Raw genomic sequence first — 19,304 nt, forward strand, 5'->3', positions numbered from 1 at the left:
CCTGGTAACAGGCAGAGCAGAGCGAGAAGGGATGAGGAGGGGGTGCACGGGGAAGGGGACCAGGATCACGTGCAGGCACTTCCCTTCCCATTTCCAGGGCTTTCCGTGGTAATGGCTCCTATTTTCCTCTGTTTTTAGAACGTCAGTCACATGTGGCTTGAAAAACATCTGTCAAAACACGTCCCCCCGTCCTTGGTGCTCCTGGGGAAGAGGGATCCATTGGCCCTGTAATGAGCCTGACATCAATTAATCATCAGCCTTAAAAATTAGCATTGTGGCAATACACAATGGAGAGAAATGATTCCCCAGATGGAAGCGAAAATATCCTCGGTTATCTCCCTCCTCCCATGGGAGGTGGCAACAACAGATCCACAGAGGAGCCTGGAGCTAGTCTGAGCTGGGTTCACCCCCAGGGCTGGGGGAGTCTGGTGTTCACTGCCTCCTGCCCTGGCTCATCTCTCCAGGTGCTCTTGGGGGACCACTTTGTGCAGTGGCTGATGACCTTCCCTGGGTCTGGTCCATGCCAGACCCTGCTGGGCTGAGCATTCCCAGGCTTTGCAGAGAGCCCAGGGTGAGCTCACAAGCACCAAACCCCTTCCTGAAGCTGAGGGTTGAGAGGAGAGCAGCACCACAGGGGCTCCTTCTTCTGGAGTGAAGGGTGCTCATCCTCACCTGGTGCTGTGGGGCCAGGAGACGGCTTCAGCTGCTGCTTCAAGGGCATGGTCCTGTACAAGGGCTGTCCCTTGTACCACTCCAGGGTCCCTTGTACCACTCCAGGGTCCCTTGTACCACTCCAGGGTGGCATCTCTGAGCAACATTGGTGCTTGTGGCAGGTTTGTTAACACCATGACAGCTCCAATATTCAGGAGCTTGGCAATGGGCTGGAGGTCTCCAGAGACCCTCTGTAGGGAAGTGACTTTTGCACCTTCCCTGGAGGCTCATGATGGCCTGGTCTTTGTGCCCATGCCATGCTGGGATTTTCCGTGGTCGGAGTTGCTCTCCCTGGCTCTCAGGCAAGCTGTAACCCAAGTGAAGAGCTCTGCCACCCATAGCCTCCTGCAACTTTGGTTTCTCACCCCTGTTACCGTGTGAGGTGAAAAACCACCAGTTCTGGCTGGGTTTTGGGTTCCTCTTTGTACCTCTGATAAGCAGCTCAGCTCAGCACAGATCTGCGGGCTGCAGCTGGCAGGGGAGCCAGGGAGGACATTTTACATTCTTGCTGGAGATGCACGAGGGCTCTTTGGCTGATCTGGTGACAGACAGACAGACCAAGTGTCTACCAGAGCCCAGCTGAGGCCGGGGAGAATTGTGTTTGCAACGCATTGCTCTGCACAAAGCTCGCAGTCACAAGGCGAGGGGGACAAAAGGCTCCCTGTTCGCTCCATCCCAGTGGGTGCAATTCCAACAGTTAAAAAGCAAATGTGAGTTGTTTGTCTCTCTGAATATAAAGCTTCCCCAAGCATGGCCGTATTTTGGCTGGGCATGGGGACTTTGGCTCCACTAATGACTGTTCTCCTTGCAAAGCGGAGCCAACTTGAGCCAAGAGCTGCCCGGACGGGCCCTTCCCTGCTGGGCCTGGTACGGGGACATGAACTGAGGAGGGGATGGGCTCCTGGGTCTTATAAATGCCCTTTCAGCCAGACCTGCACACCCAGTGGAGATTAGGGGGAGGGAGGAGCATGAGGACTTCTGCCCACTGCCTTCTCTGGAGTGGTCGTCACCCTCCAGCACCTTGGCATTCCCCTGGGATCTTCTCCCATGCCCAGGGGGTTCCATGTCCTCAGGAAAAGGCAGATCTGATGAAATGGGGCATCTGACTGTGAGTCCAAGGGCTGCTGTTGCGGACTGGGGACTTGTGTCACCTCTTAGATGAGTTTGGGTGGCTGCCCTACTCCCGGCAAGGCCTGCAAATCCCCATGGCACTGGGTTCTCACCTGGGATTTTATTCCCAGACCAAATGGAGAAGGATGAGGAGCGGTGCCCGTGCCGATGCAGGGCAGTGTGCTGGTGATGTGCTGGTCATGCCAGGCAGTTGTGAAGCTGGGGTGGGACCTGGGGGCAAGTGTGGGTCTGGGGGAGTGGCTGCAACCCCCGTGCTACAGCCAGGCTCAGAGCACTGATGTGTCACAGCATCTACGTGGAGAATCCTCAGCAATAACCACACTGTTGAGATGGTGCCAGTGCCCGATGTGGAACAAGTGCTGTCTGTGCCTGGCTGCGTGTGGCTCCCCTGGGGGCACTTAACCCCCACATTTGTGGCAGCCCTGCCTCTGGGCATCATCCCCTTACCCAAAGCTGTCTCTCCTCCAGGCCTCTGTCTGCATTTGTCCCATTATTTCCATGGCTCATTCACACTCTTGGGCATGGGAGCTTTGGAGAAGGGTTGTGCACAGCAACCTTGGGAGAAAGGACGTGGTCATGAGTGGCCATCAGCCCTGTGCCCTCCTACATGATCTGGAGCACAAGTCTGCTGAAGAGGAGCTGGGGGTGCTGATCCTGGAGCAGAGGAGGCTGAGGGGAGACCTTCTCGCTCTCTGCAACCCCCTGAGAGGAGGTTGGAGCCAGGGGGGGTCGGGCTCTGCTCCCAAGGAACAAGGGATGGGACAAGAGGAACTTTTGGCCTCAAGTTGTGCCAGGGGAGGTTTAGGTTGGAGCTGGGGAACAATTTCTGCCTGGAAAGGGTTGTCAGGGCCTGGCCCAGGCTGCCCAGGGCAGGGCTGGAGTCCCCATTGTCCCTGGAGGAGTTTCAGACCCTGGAGATGTGGGGATGAGGCACATGGGGTGGGGGTGGCCTTGGTCGTGCTGGGGCAATGGTTGGATTTGATGATGTGTAAAGTTTTATCCAGCTAAACTGGTTCTGTGATTCTGTGATTCTGTGATGGTAGAGGATCCCTGCAGGGAGCCCAGCTTGTTCCTTGGGATGCAGCAAGAAGTGGGTGGAGGATTCCCCTGTGCCCACGTCCCCCTCCCTCACCATGCAAAGCCTGGAGTAGGGACTGATGATGTACCCAGATGTAGGGCACATCTGGAGGGCACCGAAGCAGTTAAGTGAAGGGCTGATTTGTGCTATAGAAACCCACAGTTCCTTCCTTTGATCCTCTGAATCAGCCCATTGCCTCCCTCATATAAAGCTCCATTTATCTCCTCTCTTCCCAGTAAGTTTGAAGGCGGTCGCAGCTCGTGGCTCCTCTGAGCGAGCCCGGCTCTCTTCCGCTGAGGCAGAATCAGGTGAAATCTCTATGGCAACCAGCAGATGACAGCGAGTCTTGTTGCCTTGGAAATGAGGCAAGGAGAAAAAAAAAAAAGAAAAAACAAACCCACCCAAAAAGAGCCATCTGGAATTTTGAATTTCCACAATGTCTGACCCGTGTCTGGTGACGAGTGGGGAGCACGAACCCAATGCTGCTGGCTGCTCTGAGCTGGGGCCCGTCCTCACCTTCTGTCTTGCTCTGGGGTTTTGGGTTTTTTTTTTTTTTTTTTGCTTCCCCTCCTGGCCTTTTCTGTCTTTTTTTGTTCATTTGTTTTTGCACAGGATCTGCAGTTTCACCTCGCAGGGCTGATGGTGGCTGTGTTGAGTGTGGAGCATTTTGGATGCCTGAAACCTCTGGGGTGGGTGATGCTGCACCCCAGTAATGCCAAACCCCAGGAGGGGCAGCAAGCTCTGGGGGAAACTGAGGCACGGAGTGCTGTATGACCAGCCTGGTCTCCCCCTGCAAGGGCCCCAGCTTAGGACAGACCCCAGGTGCAGTGACCACTTATGACTCTGTCTCCGTGTGCCTGAGGCCATGGGGTTGTTAACCACCAAGTCAGCGTCACTGTATTAGTGTCACCCTGCATTCCTGCCTCGGTGTGTGCCCATGTCCAGAGGGTCAGGACACCCATCAGGGCAGGGATCTGGCCCATCCACTGCCACCCTGCTCCTTCCCAAGCAGCACAGGGCTTTTCTCTGGGTTATTTTGGAGACCTGCTGGGGACAGGGGCATTGGGGTGCTCCCAGCTTCTCCAGAATTTAGCAGGAGCAGCTCTGGAGGCCGCTGTGGCGTGGGAATGTGCAGTGCCTGCTCCTACACGGGGGATTTTGGGCTTTCCTGGCTCATCAGTGCAGAGGAGCAGAGGTGGCAGGGAGGTGGGATGCAGGGAATGCTGAGCAGCTAGAGGCTCTTGCTGCTGGAAAAGGAGCTGGGGTTTGGATGCACAGGTGGGGTGGTTTGGGGCCAGGCACAGCATCCATTGAAAGAATAACCCACAAATGGGCTGGAGGCCCGGTCTGGATCTCTTCAGTGGCTTCACTTGGAAACTTGTCTATGGGAGAGACCCAATTAAGTAGATTTATGGCTGCTCTAGCCTGAGAAAGTCTGAATCCCTTTTAAAAGCTTGGCTCGCTGGAGCCAGACGGGGTCCAGGCTCCAGGTCTCCCAGCCCTGCCCTTGTTAGGAGCAGTGATTTGCAAGGCTTAGCAGCAGCAATTGCCCCTGAGGTCCTGGTTCAGCTGAAGTCCTGGCCTGTCAGTGCTGCAGTGCTGCTAATCTGCTGCTCTCATCAGGCAGCAGGGAGCTGATGCCCCACACACCGTGTGGGGCTGCCCCAGCCTGCACTGGCTGTGGGATGGGGCCAGGGACAGCTGTGGGATGGGGATGGCTACAAGGATGGGGACAGCTGCAGGGATGAGGACAGCAGAGGAAGGGCTTCCTTCCCCTCTGCAGCCACCTTTGGAGCTTCTTCAGAGCTGTGTGGTTTTGGAGCAGGGTCCAGCAAGTTTGGTGGCAGTGGGGTCCTGCCACCACCACTTCTCTCTCTGTGTCTCCTGCAGTGGCTGCTGCATCTCTTGCAGCTTGCACCGTGTGTGGTGCACAGTCCTTCCCGTGCCACCCACTGTAACCCTGTCACTACCCCCAGCTTTTGCTGCTGTCCTTTCCCCCCTGTGCCAAGGGTGAGCACAGAACACACTGGGCTGTGTCCATTCTCCTCCCTGCAGCCTGTGCAGGGCTACGTGCAGGGCAGCAGGGAGCTGGGGAGCCCAGCCTGTCCTGGGCTGTCCCCAGGTATCTGCAGCATCCTCTGCACGTTCCCTGGGTTGTTAATGTCCCCAGGGACTGTTGCCTCCATCTCTGCCAGCCCAGAGGCTGTTGCCTTCACCTGGGGATGGTGGCCACATTTTCCCTGTCAGTTTGTCCAACGTGTTTGGGAGGTGCTGGCCAGCCCTGTGGGCACCCAGGGTGTTGGATGGCACAGAGCTCCCAGTCCTGTCCTTGCCCCTAAGGGGCAGGACCTGCTCCCAGCACTACTTCAGGAGACATGGGGCTGACAGCCAGCCCTCAGCTCACACCAAGGAGCCCCTGGCCATTAAAGCAGTGAAATCACAGAGGGTGCTAAAGAACTCACCACCTTCTGATGGGGTGGGACAACAAATTTGAAGGAAAGGGTGAGATGGCCTCCTGGGACACTGTGCAGGGGGTGCATGCTCTGCCTGTTCTGGGGGCCCTGGGGCATCTCCTGAGAGACAGGGTGGGTTTCCAGGGTCCCCATACATCCCTTGGGGAAGCATGCGGGGTTGGGGCTGGGCTGGAAAATGAGGCCAATGGTGGAAGCAAAGACTTTGGTCCTGGCAGTCACTCCACAGAGCCCTGTGAGCCATCTCCCCTGCTCATTGAGACTTTTGGTAGCTGTCGGGTGGGAGGAAGAGAAGTAAGTAAGCCAGAAGGAGAAGGATTGCAGGTTGCAACCATCCCTCTGCCCAGCCATCCAGGAGCATGAATCAGAGCTGGATGTAGGAAATGCAAGATAAAGCCTTTTTACTCCATATGGAAAGACTTTGCTGTCTGCACGCCAGGACACCGGGAAGCGGATCGCACGCTGCAGGGTGTGAGCTGGGAACTCACAGGGCTTGGGAAGGTTTGCACCAGGCTTGGGGGCTTGGGTCTCCCCCAGGGCTGGCAGCAGCAGGCTCTGGGTTCCAGAGCAGAGGGTTTGAAAGGAAAATACCAGCAAAATGATGCCTGGGCAGATTAATTCATAAAGGCAGCTGGGAGCACGGGCTGGGGCAGCTTGGGGGGAGAAGTGTGTGAGGGTTTGTGTGGCTGGGGAGCTCGGATGGGCTGGAGGAGTCTCATGGCCCCAGGAGAATAGCTTTTATTGCACAGTTTATTAGTGTATTTTTCAGTGCTCTGGAAGGAATTGAGAAACTGGTTAAAAATGTTTCACAGCCTGGGGAAATTCGTTGCAGCTACCGTGGAATAGAGGCTCACCATAATGACTCAGAAACACCACGAGGCCTTTTACAGGAAATTCCCTCTGCCCATTAAGATCTTTACTTGGTCACCAGGAGTCCTTCCTAGGTCTGATCTTCTGCAACAAGAATGGTTGGGTTGTGGGGGGCAGGAAAACACACATGTGAGGGCCAGGCTCCTGCCAAGCGTACAGACACAGGCACAGGCGGTGCAGCCGTGCAAGCCTGGCACGCTCGTGCTGGTATCGGTGCTGGCTGGTGCCATCCTGGTGCCTACGTAGACGTGGGCACGCGTGCAAGGCTGCAGGCACTGGTGTGTTCATTCACATGTGCATCTTCCTGCAGGCAGAGGGGTTCTGCTACCATGTGGCCCACATGTGAACATATGCACGATATAGACGAGCACTGAGGTGACCCATGGGCACACACAGACACACACAGACACACAGACACACACTCAAGACACAGACACACACTCACAGACACACAGACACACAGACAGACACACACAGACACACACACACACAGACACACAGACACATACACACACACACAGACACACACACAGACACACAGACACACAGACACATACACAGACACACACAAAGACACAGGCACACACAGACACACACTCAAGACACAGACACACACAGACACACAGACACACAGACACACACACAGACACAGACACACAGACACAGACACACACACAGACACACACACACAGACACACAGACACACACACAGACACACAGACACACACAGACACACAGACACACAGACACACACACAGACACACACACACAGACACACAGACACACACACACACACACAGACACACAGACACACACAGACACACACAGACACACACACACACACAGACACACACACAGACACACACAGACACACACACACACACACACACACACAGACACACAGACACACACAGACACACACAGAGACACGGACAGACAGACAGACACACACACACACGCATACACACACACGTGTTTCTGTGCCAAGGCACATGGGGCACACGTGTCCCGTGGACATGGCTCTGCCTGGCCCCAGTGGGAGCTGTTGGCCACATGCTCCTTTGAAACGAGCTGTCACACGCTGTTTGGAGCCGATGATTTCCTCATTCCTTGACGTCCTTGGCCACGTTGTCTGCACCCCGTTGTGCAGGCAGAGGAGCTGCCATGGCTCCCTCTTGGAGGCAGTGGGAAGGGTTGGATGTGAGCACAGCGGAGTTCCTGGCTCTTCCCTGGCCCTGTGGTGCCCGGCACAGTCTGACCTGCAGCACGTGCCCTTCACAGCACAACTCTCTCCCTCCTCCTCCTCCTCTTCCTCCTCGGCTGCCTGCAGTCCCACATCCTGCCTCGCCCCTACTCCTCCCAGCAATGGCACTGCTGATGGGGGTGTTGGGCCCCCGTGGGACCAAGTGGCTGTACTGGTGTCCCCTGCCATGTAGCAGGCAGCAGTGCCCCAGCACAGGCAGGAGAACGTGGAGTGGTCAGGTGTAGGTCTTCCTGCCTCAGTTTCCCCACGTGTTGTGTTAAGAAAGGACAGGCTGGGGGACAGGTTAGCAGCCCAAGCATGGCTGCAGGCTGCATAATCTGCCCTGTGTGGTAAGGGCAGATTATGCCCAGCCTGGCACAGGGGACAGTGACTCAGGCAGTGGATCCTTCCTGCAAAGTGCCTGGGGGCAGTGGCTGTGCCTGGGGGCTGCTCTGCTCTGTGTGGCTGGGCCTGGGGAGCACAGGGCCAGAGCCAGCACCCCTTCCCTCCAAGACAGCAGCACAGAGCCTGTGGGATCAACAGGGAGCTGAGAACCAAGCTAGGTCCAGGCAGAGGGGATGGCTGCAGCCCTGGGCAGCAGAGGGGACACTGCAGGACATGTCCCGGCCAGTGGCAGCAGGGAAATGAGCCTGGCTGAGCCAGGGTGTCCCACTGACCCCGCCATGGCACAGGCTGAGCCGTCCCCTCTGTTCCCTGCTCCAACAGCTGGAAACATCTGGCTGGGGGAAGCTTGCTAAATTGATGCAGGGAGGAATCCATCGTGCTCCTGCTGTTCCCACACTCCAGCCTCTCCCAGCGGCTCCGGTTTCAGCTCAGCTCTCACATGCTGTGGCTCAGCCAGCCCCAAGGCAGCCCCCAGCCCCTTGCTGCACCTGGATCTCAGAGTGCGGGGGCCCCGTGGCACCTCCCTGTCCCAGCACATTGGGGACAGGCATTGGCAGCAGTGCAGCCAGCAGGATGTGTGCCAGAGGTGGGTGAGCAGCTCCTCCAGTCCCGGTTTGGCCCTTTCCCAAGTGAGAGTTGCTGCTTTTCCTGGGGTGATTCCAAAGGCTGGAGCGACCTGGACTGTGACCTGGGGCTGCAGCCAGGACGTGGTTGGTGTCTGGGCTGTAAGCACGCGGGGGTGGGTGTCTGGGGGGGTGTGTGCACACACACGCATGTCCATGTGTGTCCATATGTGTGTGTGTGCACATCTGTACTCGGGGTCTGCACACCTGGAGCAGCCCTGGGGCAGCAGGAGCTCAGGGGCTCCCAGCCCTGCCAGCTGCTCAGCCAGTGGCACAGCCTATCTTCCCCAGGCCAAGGCAGGAGAGGGCTTGGATGTCTCTTCTTCCCAACAGATCCTTGCTTGTCCTGCTGCTGCAGTGCCTGTGTCCCTGGGCCACAGCACCCCCTGAGCCTGGGGGATGCTGGTGCATGTTTGGGGATGTTTTTCCAGGGCAATTCCTTGTGTGTGGCCCCATGGAGCAGGGTCACAGTGCTTTGGTGTCACCTGCCTGTAGCTGGCCTCCTGTCACCCCTGTGGGTTCCATGGCCTGACTCATTGCCCCCTGCCTCACTGGCCACTGCCCTCCTCATCCTTCCTGGATCAGACAACCCCATCCCAGCCAGGGCACCCTTGGAGGTGGCATTTTGTGGTGCCAGCCTTGCTCTGTCCTTTCTCAGTAAGCACAATGAGAGCTGGAGGTCAGAGCCATGGGCTGAGGGGTGTGAGAAGGGTCTGGGGGGCACAACTGAGGGCAGAGGGGTGCAGGAGCCATTCATCCCTTTAAAGCCACCACCGTGTCTCTCTGCAGACCCTGAATCCCAGAGGAAGAGGACAGTGCAGAACGTGCTGGACCTTCGTCAGAACCTGGAGGAGACCATGTCCAGCCTGAGGGGCTCTCAGGTGTCTCACAGGTAAGGCCCCAACACCAGACCCCCACTACCTCACCCCCACAACCACTTCCTTTCTCAAGGCAGCAAGGGAGCCTTCTCGGGGTCTGCTCAGACCTTGCCAGCGCTGGGTGGGGGGGGGCATCACCCCAGGGCTCCCCAGCTCCCTCCCCATGGGTGCAGCCTGGGCTCTGCAGAGAGGCTGTGCCTGCTGTCAGCGACTCGGGAAAGCCGAGGGGAGGGGAACATCCTTCTGGCGTTTGTTGCCACCTCGTGGTCTCCTTTCATCCTCACTTTTGTGTTGGAAGGGGGAAAAAGCAGGAGCTTCCCCCTGCACCTTCACCCACTGCTCGTCATTAGGGTCCTTCCCCAGGTGGCCCCAGAATCAGCTTTGTCCAGGGTGAAACACGCCCTTGATTTATCTCATCTTAACCCAGAAGCTCATCGAGACCTTGCTTGTCCTTGCTGCACTTTATGGATCTTTTCTGAGTGCTGTAGTAGTGGGATTTGCATGGGCTGCAGCAGTATTCCCTGAGCTGATGATTCCCTGGCATTATCCATCACTGCTCTGCCATCCCCTTGCTCAGTGTAGGAGCTGGTTGGCAGCCTGGTGCTGCTCACACCGAGTCAGAGCTGCTTTGTGTTAGCTCTGCATTCACTTTGCATTCATCTGTGTCAAGCTTCACCTGCTGCCTTCTCACCCCAGTGCTCAGCTCTGATCCATGGGAAATAGGGCAAGGACGTGAAGGGTGATTAAATTGTTGTTGGGTTTTGACTCTGCTATCATTCCCTTTTCTTGATGAGTTATGAGCAGATTGTGTGGCAAAGTCCTTGGCCAGATCCTTGCCACAGAAAAAACCAACCATAGATAGCTCAGAAATGCCTGCCCCTGTGTTCTGTCCCATAAGTGGTTCTTAAATCCATGAGGATTGTCCCTTTTATCCCATGGCATCTGAGTTTATTTGGAAGTTTAATCTGCCTTTGGTGAGGGCACTCATCCACCATCTCCTGGTGGCCTGCAGCATCCTTGGCAGTGTGTTCCCTGCATCCCTCCAGGAGCTCCACCGAGGCTGTGGGCTGGGTTTTCCTTTACCAAAGCTGTGTCAGCTCTTTCCTGGGATGTCATAATTACACACGTACCCATTAATTCAGCTCTTGGGAACACTTCCTACAAGCATGTCAGTACAGATGTCATCTGCAGTCTGCTGGATGTGCCCCGTGTCACCAGTGTCCCTGAGCCACTTCAGGCTCTCTACTCCTTCCACAAATTATTCCTCAAATTTCTCTTGTTTTCCTCATTATGTTCTTCCATCCAGTGGTGGGGACTCAGCCTTTGCTGTTTCCTCAGTGGGATGCAACTTTGTTCCTGGAAGACATCACAGTATTCTGGCAGCCTTTGCACTGGGCTGCAGGGCTGCACATGTCCTCAGGGCCTTGCTGAAGTCCCTCTTGGAGATGTGGTTTGCATCTGCTCTGAGCCACTGACAAAACATCCTTAAATAGCCTTTGTGCTGCTGACAAAACCCTTTTATCTGCCCCTTTTAGTTCTGCTTTAACAAACTTCCTAGTTTTCTGTGTAGTTCCTGGGTTCAGATTCAGTCATGCAGCAGGGGTTTGTCTCCTGGTGCTCCTGCAGGACCATTTAATCCAAGCTAGGCAATAGCTCACTGATAGAAGCATTTGGAGCCAAGCTGAGGGCTGTGGGTTCCCAAGCAGTGATTCCAAGAAATAATAATTTTTGGTGTCTAAATTTAGCCTGGGCATCACTCCTTGACATTCTGTTTACCCAAAATACACCCGAAGGGTGCAGGGAATAACTGAACTCCCTGTTCCTGATGCACTCATGGGCTCTGGGCTGGCTGGAGAGCTGGCAGGGGGCTGTCTTGGGGTGTCCCCTCCTGCCCAGGCATGGGGACTCACTCTGCAGGGGTTCGCCCTGGCAGGATGATGGCAGGGACCCAGCTCCTCAGCATCCTTTTGCTCCCAGCCCCCACTCCCTGGCACAGCCCACTGCCATGTCCCCTGGGAGCAAGGTGCCACCACCCCAGTTTATCCTGTCCTGCGTCTCGGGTTTTATTGGGATGCAGGGAGACAGAAATCTCTCCACTGCCCCCCACATCCTGCTCCACAGTCCCTGGGCAGAAATGGGCACCAACCAGACACCGGTGAGTGCAGATGGGGTGGATGGGTGGAGTCCTGGAGCCCAGAACTGGACACAGTTCTCTAGATGTGGTCTCCCCAGGGCGGAGTAGAAGGAAAAGGGAACCTCCCTGAGCCTGTTGGACACTTTTCTTAATGCGCCCCAGGATGCCACTGGCCTTGGCCACAAGGACACCTCTGCCATCCCTGTGCCCACAATCTGGGGAGCCTCTGGCCTTGCCTGGCTGCCTCAAACTGGGCAGTTTTGGTTCCTGAGCTCTCGCAGCCCCAGTATGGGGGAGGCTGAGGCAGGGCACAGACCTTGGCTGCCCATTGTGCCCTGCCCTGACCCCCCCTGCACCCCATCCTCGCAGCTCCCTGGAGATGACCTGCTACGACAGCGATGAGGCCAATCCCCGGAGCGTCTCCAGCCTCTCCAACCGCTCCTCCCCGCTCTCCTGGCGCTACGGGCAGTCCAGCCCGCGGCTGCAGGCGGGGGACGCGCCCTCGGTCGGGGGGAGCTGCCGCTCGGAGGGCACCCCCAGCTGGTACCTGCACGGGGAGCGGGCGCACTACTCGCACACCATGCCCATGCGCAGCCCCAGCAAGCTGAGCCACATCTCCCGCCTGGAGCTGGTGGAGGCGCTGGACACGGATGACGTGGAGCTGAAGTCGGGCTACATGAGTGACAGTGACCTGATGGGGAAGACACTGACGGAGGATGAGGACATCACCACAGGGTGAGTGCCTGCATCTCCTGGAGGCTTCACCTCCTCCTGCTGGGCTGGCGGTGAAGCGGGCAGCAGGGCTGGGTGGAGGAGCACGGGGGTCACAGCCAGCCTGGCTGGGTGATCGTGTCCCCAGTCCCAAGAGATGCTCTCACACCCACCAGGCAGTGTAGTCCTGGCAGTGTTGGTGGTGCTGGGACAGCAGGGGCTGCTTGGGGACCTTGAGTCTTTAAGCTGGGGTGTGCTGCTCTCCCAGTGCATGGGAAGTGTCCGACCTGATCTGGGAGTTCCCACAGCAAAGAGCTGAGAAAGGCATGTAGTGTGTGGGGTAAATACTGCTGCTGTCAGAAGTGCTCTCCCAGTTCAGACCAGTGAGCTTCCATCTCTGACCCTGGCACTGCAGGGATGTCCTGCATCCATCTGGCAGTGCCGGTGGCCTCTGGTGGGACAGGCTGAGTCAGGTCTCTGCACCCCAGTGAGCATTGGGCACTGATGTGTCACTACTGATGGGTGGCACCATGGTGGAGCAGGGTGTGCTGCTGAACAGGGCCCCCTCCTTCTGGGACCCCCACCAGCCTCTGTCCCCCCACCCATGGGGCCAGGGCCAGGTGTGCCAGGTGGGCACAATATAGCACACCCAAGGCTTGCATTTTCTTTCCAGATGCATCCTGCTCCTGCTGTGCTGTTGAGGTGCCCCTGGCTCTGGCAGGGCTCCAGGGTTTCAGCATGTTGGAGGTTTCCTGTTTCAGTACAGGAGAAAATAAATAACTTCAGCTTTTGAGTTGTCCCAGAGCAGCAGGAGGTATTTGGCCTCCTGACAGGCAGGGCTCTGGTCCTCTTGGACTTGTTGTAGTCACGTCAGCTTCTTGCAGGATAAAGCACAGCCTGTGGCTTCACACCCATCCCGGGGGCCAGTGCTCCCCAGAGGTGGCCCATGTGGCACGTGGTACAGCAGAGGGGACACACACCAAGGGGTGTCTGTGCTGGCCTCTGCCCCTGTGATGCTCCAGCTCGGGGGTGTCAGACCTGTCCTTCCTACAGACACGTGGGGTGATGTTGAGGGGCTGCCTTATGCTTGTGAGCTGGCTCAGTGTGGTCCCCTGCTGGGGACCATAACCCATGTCACCACCTTCTGCCACCGGCCACTGGACTGCAGGCTGTGATGGGCAATGTGGTGGCTTTGTGCTGCCTTGGGTGGCTGGGGCCACAGTGGGTCTGGCTGTGGGGTGAAGGGCTCCACTGCTCCATCTCCCTCCTTGTCTCAGAGCTGCTTGTGCAGGTGGATAACCTTGGGGTGCCCTTGGCTGGTGAGGCAGTGCCGGGAGGGGCATCACTTTGTCTCCATCAGCAAGAGCAGGCAGAGCATGGGCAAGGGACAGCCCTGGTGGGACCCACCCCAGGCTCAGCTCTGCACTGCCCTGGGCAGGGGCCTTGGGGATGGAGCCCTGCATGGCTGAGCCCCCTGAGAGGCCCAGGCAGCACCACAGCCCCCTGGAATGGGTGAGGCTTTCAGTGCCACAGCAAAGTGGGCTGGCACTGCCACTGCTGGGTGCTGCAGTACCTGTTCCTGCACAGCATACCCAGTGTGATGCCCTGGATGTGTCCCAAGGGAAATCAACCATGGGTGCAGAGGCAGACTGGGTGCCCTGTGCTGAGTGCCCCACCCCAGGGATGGGTGTAGGAGAGGATCTGGGGCATCACAGGACCCTTTCATCCACAGGGATGTGTCCTGGGGGCCAGCAACATCACCGGGATATCGCTGCTACGTGGGGTCATGCAGTGACCTGGTCACATCTCCACCCCCTGTGGCCTCACAGCAGGACTTGTGGGGTACCCCAGGGTGGGCAAGGCCTCTGTCCCCAGGGGATGTCCCTAGCTGGGTGCTGGGGATGGGATGCTGGGGTGCCCTTTCCAGGGGCCTGGGCACTGGGTGGGGAGCAGGTGCATCCCCTTCTCGCCAGAGCCGTCTGGGAGCACCCACCCACTGCAGCCCCTCACCCACTGCAGCCCCTCACCCATCCTCCTCAGCTGGCTCTGACCTAGAAAGCAAACACAGCCCCAGGCCCTGTCTCCCCGTGCCGCTAATGCACCGGGCAGGAGCCGAGTGCCACAGATGGGTCCATCAGCCCCAGCCTGGGCCGCCGGGCCAGCACCTCCCTGCACGGCGCTTGTGCACACCCAGCTTGTAGGGCAGTAGGTCAGAGCCAGCTCAGAGGACACAGTGGCTCATGCCCCTTGGAGACGTGCGGGGCTGCAGGATGGGACTCGGCATCCCTGCGGCTTGCTGGGGAGGCAGCCTGGAAGGAGAGAGAGCAGAGGTAGGCAAGGCACAGCTGGGGTGTGGGGGCTGTCTGTGGGGGTGGATCAGGATGAGGCCGTCAGGGTGGTGGTTGGGGTGAGCCCAGCCAAGAAAGCAGTGAGGTTCCTGGGGCACAGCTCAGAGAGGGGTTGGGATGATCGGGTCTGGAGGTGAGAGCAGGGAGACACAGAAGTGTTCCTGGCTTCTTGCCCAGCCGTGCCTGCCTGCTCCCCTCTGGTCAGCACTCATGGCTTCTGTCTACCCCGCTGCAGTGATGGCAGCATCTGCACCCCTACGAGCTGGGTGCAGCCCTGGCTCCATTCATGAACATTAAATGCAGCCGTGGCAGCTTTGGGACCATGAGCCAGGTCAGGAACCAGCATGTGTGTCCAGCTCAGGTACACCCCAGGCACTGTCCCATGCCACCATGACTGTGCTGCTGGGAGCCAGGCACTGCAGAGCCTGTGGTCCCCTCCAGCGGGTCTGGGGACTGCCAGCAGCATCCCCATGGGAAGGATGCTCTGGAGCTGCCACCCGCTGTGCTCTGGCTGGCCTGGCTCTGGCTCCCTCAAAGCTACTTGAGCTCAGCTCAGCCGGGGGTGTGAGCAGATGTTTGGCTGAGCTCCCCGGGAGTGGCAGGGGAGCAGCCATTCTCCTCCTGCACTGATTGGTGCTGGTTTTCTGCTCTCTTCTCTCGACCTCCCCTCGCTCGGTGTTTTCTGGCCCATCCTGACCCCTTGCTGCTGTCCCAGTGAACCCATGAAGTCATTTCTTGGTGGGGACGTCCTGTGGGGCACGGCCATGGCCCTGCACATGGCCTGGAGAGTGTGGAGGTCCCCAGCCTGGCTGGCCAGGGGACTGGAGAGGGAAATAGTGTTGGATATTTGCTGCACTGCGCTGCGTGCCGGGACTCGGTGGTGTTCCTCCCTCCAGCTGGGGACAGGGGGTGGTCCCACAAAGGGGCCTCCAAAACCCTGCTGGGCACCACCACCATTGAAGCCCTTGCCCCAGGCTGTGTCCCAGCTGGATCCTGGTTTTGGGGTTTGACCCCCCTGGGGCTGCTGGGGCCTAGCTCCTGTGGCAGTGGGGCATGTTTTGGGAAGGGGATCCGGGGCTGTGGGGCTTGGGGGATGCAGGGCACCAAGGGGGTCAGCACATGCCCAGGATTTGGGAAGCTCTGGTGAAGCTTCATTGGTGAAGCTGGGTTTGAACACGGAGCAGAGATATCACAGGGCTTGACGTTACACACCCACACACCCCAGGGAGAGCTGCTCAGGGGGATCTGCCCCCCAAACCCAGCCACTGGCCACTTGCCAAAGGTGTCTGAGGCCACTGGCTTGTCCAGACAACGGGAAAAATAGGAATTTCGCAAGCAGGCTGAGTCACGCTGCTCCTCCACCCCAGCTCTGCCCTGGGACTCTCTGGCTTCCACACGTGGCTGCTCCAGCCCTTTGTGTCACCACGATGGCCTCGGGTGAGGCTTTGTGTATCACCCTTCCCAAAGCAGCTGGAGATCCCCACACGAGGACTCACACTTCCTCCGGGGTTACCGCCACTCGTGCGGTGTCAGAGGGGTGACCCAGTGTCAGAGGTGTGACCCGGTGTCAGAGGGGTGACCTGGCATTGTACCCCCTGCAGCGGGGCTGGCTGAGCTCAGCAGTGTGTCACACTGCCTGGGCACACAGCTGGGCTCCCTGCATGGGCTCCCTGCTGGTGCTGACACCCCCCAGCATTGGCCTCGCTGCTTTGGGGAAATCAGGACCTGCTTTTAGTGCAGCCAGCAGCCAGGAGCTGGAGCAGAGACGCAGCCATGGGTCCCCCCTCATGGGGGCCTTGCACTCTCCAGGGATCCACAAGGACAATTCCCTGCACCCTTCAGGGACCTGGGGGACCAGGGGACCACAGGCAGTGAAACACAGGCAGTGTGCTGCCTGGAGCTTCTGGGATGTAATACTGATCCTCTTCTGCTTGGTGAGCTTGGGAGAGTTAGACCTCTTTCCCTGCATCAGTTTCCCCATCTGCAAGGTCTCTGCAGTGCTCTGTTCCTCTGAATGTGGTTTTGGTGAAGGGGGCCAGATCCTGTTACCCAAATTGAACATAGGAAGCATTGGGATTCAGGGTATGCCAGCCTGTGGTGGGGGCTTGTGCTACCTGGGGGGTTCCTGGGTTTTGGGGTTGTCCTAGGGGTTACACTGGGCTTTAGGGGAGTCTGGGGAGAGCTTAGAGAAATCTTGAGAGTTCTAAGTGAGGCTGCGTGGCTCTTGAGTATATGGGGGTCATGCAGGGAGCTGTGGCAATCCTAAGGGGGTCTGGGAGGGAGTTATGGGTGTCGTGATGCCCTGAGGTGATTGCTGAAGTGGGCATGAGGGGGAAGCAGAGCCACCTCTGCCCGTGCCTGTGCCTGCAGGGAGTCCCCAACCCCCCCAGCCATGATTTATTGCAGCTAATTGGTTTTTCTGCCCCATTAAATGGAGGAGAAGAGGAGGGAGGGAAGAGGCTGGGCTGTGCCTGTGCTTTCCTCAGTGGTCGTGCCAGAGCAGGATGGGGATGTGATGGGGAATTCCAGTGGTACATCCTCATAGCTCCCTCGGTGCCAGCAACCCATGGATGTGGGTGTGGGGATCCTCTGGTGCAAGCCCTCCTGCAGCAGGCATGGCAGAGCAGGAGGAAAGGGGGAGAGCAGACTAAGGGAGGCTTTGCTTCAGTCCAGGGTGGATTTTGGGTAGGTGGCAGGGATTCGGCAGCACCAACCTGGCAGGGACATGAGTGGGTCCATCTGGCACACAAGTGTGTGTCTGTGCCGGCGTGAGATGGGTGAAACAGAGACACTTGGAACCCTGTGGCTTTAGCAGCAGTGGCTGGGGATGACTGGGGAATGAGCTGGGGAGACTTCTCCAGAGGGGTCTGGTGCCTGTGTGGCATTGCCGTGTGTCCATGTGTTCCAGAGTGGCAGGGCTGGTGTCCCCAGCAGTGATTTTCCACCATCATCACCAGATTCATGGCTCCAGCAGTGTCCAAGCTGCCTTTCCTAGGAACCATTGGTGCTGGGCTGTCTGTATCTGCTGGTCTGGTTCTCCTTGCTCCCCGGGCACCCTGAGTCTGGACTTGGGCCCAGCAAAAGCCAGAGCTGCTCCTCCAAGAGCTGCCCAGGCCGGGGCTGTGGTGGGGCTGGGGCAGTTGGACAGGAGGGGTGGGAGGGGGCAGGGTCTGGATAGTGCCAGGCTGAAGGGACTGTGGGGACAGGCTGTGCTGCTGCAGCCCTTGGCATGCACAGATGGGGGGCCAGGGCCCCACACCAGGGCTGAAGGGGCGGTGAAGGGGCGACCAGGACATTGTCAGCAGTGTAAGGGCCATTGTCCCACAGCAGAGCTGGTGGCCTGCAGGAGGTACCAGGATGGTGACACCGCCGAGGCCAAGTGGCCCTTGGTCAAGAGCTGCTGCTGGGATGGTGGGTGCTGGCAGGGCCTGACCAGTGGGGACAGTGATGGAGGGGATGGTGATGGCGGGGACAGTGATGTCTGGACACGGATGTCCTGGTCCCTCCCCTGGCCCCGCTGTGCTGCAGCATCTGCCTCGCCCGGACAAGCCCCGTGCAGGGAGCGATGGGGCGAGGAGGGAGCCAAGAGGCGTTGCCACTGCCGAGGGAGGCTCGGGGAAGGAATTACTGATTTCCCGGCCCGCAGGGACCGGCTCTGGTTTTCCAGGGCTACAGTTAACACTCTCTGCGGCCAGGCTGGCAAAGGTGACCCCAATGTCACTGTCCCAGCGAGGACCCTGCCCTCGGGCATAGCTCTGCTATGAACCGAAAGAGAAAGAAATACAGAAACAGAGGGTTCTCTGGTCGGTGAAGTGCAGCGTGGGGAGCTGGGGCTGGTGGGAGCAGCCACCCCGACACCCCGAGGGGTGGGCAGGGGCAGAGCCCCCCCCGAGCCCCACATCAGGAGGGGAGAGGGGCTGGGGAGGGGGGCGCTGGGGCCAGGCTGAGGGATGTGCTGGGGGGACACTGGGGCCACATTGTGGTCTGGACTGGGGGGCACCGGTGCTTCCCGTGGGGATGGATGTAGGGCAGCTGAGGGGCAGCAGAGACAGAGGTGGGGGAACACAGGCCCGGCTGAGGGGCTGAGGGGCTGTGGGTTAGGAGGGATCCTGCGCCCGGGGGGCTCGGGAGCTGCGGCCGCTTTAAGGCTGGGGCCGGGGGCGGTCCCGCCGCTGCCCCTCCCGCCCGGGCCCGCCGGGTACGCGCTCAGCGGGCAGCACCATGCTGCGGGCGGGGAGGCCGCGCCTGGCCAGCAGGTACCGTACGGCACCGGCACCGGCACCGGTATCGGTGCGCTGCGAGGCGGGCCCGGCCCCGATAGACAAAGCCCCGCGCCCTGGGGCCGCTCCGCGGGCGGTGCTTTGTCTCGGCCGCGTTGCGGGGAGGAAGGGGGCCCGGGAAGCGCGGCCCCGCCCGGCCCCGCAGTACCGGGGCGGCTCCCCCCGGGCTCGGGAACGGGACCAGCACCCCCCGCCCCGCCTCGCACCTGCAGCGCGGCCGGGCCGAGCCCCCAGCGGGGCTCCCGGGGCTCCGGTACCCGCGGCCGGTGGATCTGACCCCGTCGGGGCGCGGCGGGCAGCGGGATGCCGGGATCGGGCCCCACTGGGGGCTCCGACCCGAGTGCGGCCGGGCCGGGCGGGGAGCGGAGCATCCCGAGGGAGCCCCTGGGTCGCGTCCATCCCTGCTCCCCCTGCGGTGCAG

The 19,304-nt window shown here is 59.2% G+C and overlaps 1 protein-coding gene across 3 annotated transcripts in view; it reads left to right on the forward strand.

Moving 5' to 3' along the window:
* Positions 1-19,304, forward strand: part of NAV1 (neuron navigator 1) — a 66,557-nt gene that overhangs the window by 28,995 nt on the left and 18,258 nt on the right. For 2 of the 3 annotated variants that reach the window (XM_071768195.1, XM_071768196.1), the window contains exons 5-6: positions 9,322-9,424; positions 11,914-12,279. In XM_071768195.1, coding sequence (XP_071624296.1) covers positions 9,322-9,424; positions 11,914-12,279 — 469 coding nt within the window. Of the gene's footprint in view, positions 1-9,321; positions 9,425-11,913; positions 12,280-18,776; positions 18,860-19,304 lie in introns of those variants that run through there. The other variant, XM_071768197.1, reaches the window with a different exon arrangement.

Source organism: Heliangelus exortis, chromosome 25 (genome assembly GCF_036169615.1).
Source record: "Heliangelus exortis chromosome 25, bHelExo1.hap1, whole genome shotgun sequence".
Lineage (NCBI taxonomy): Eukaryota > Metazoa > Chordata > Aves > Apodiformes > Trochilidae > Heliangelus > Heliangelus exortis.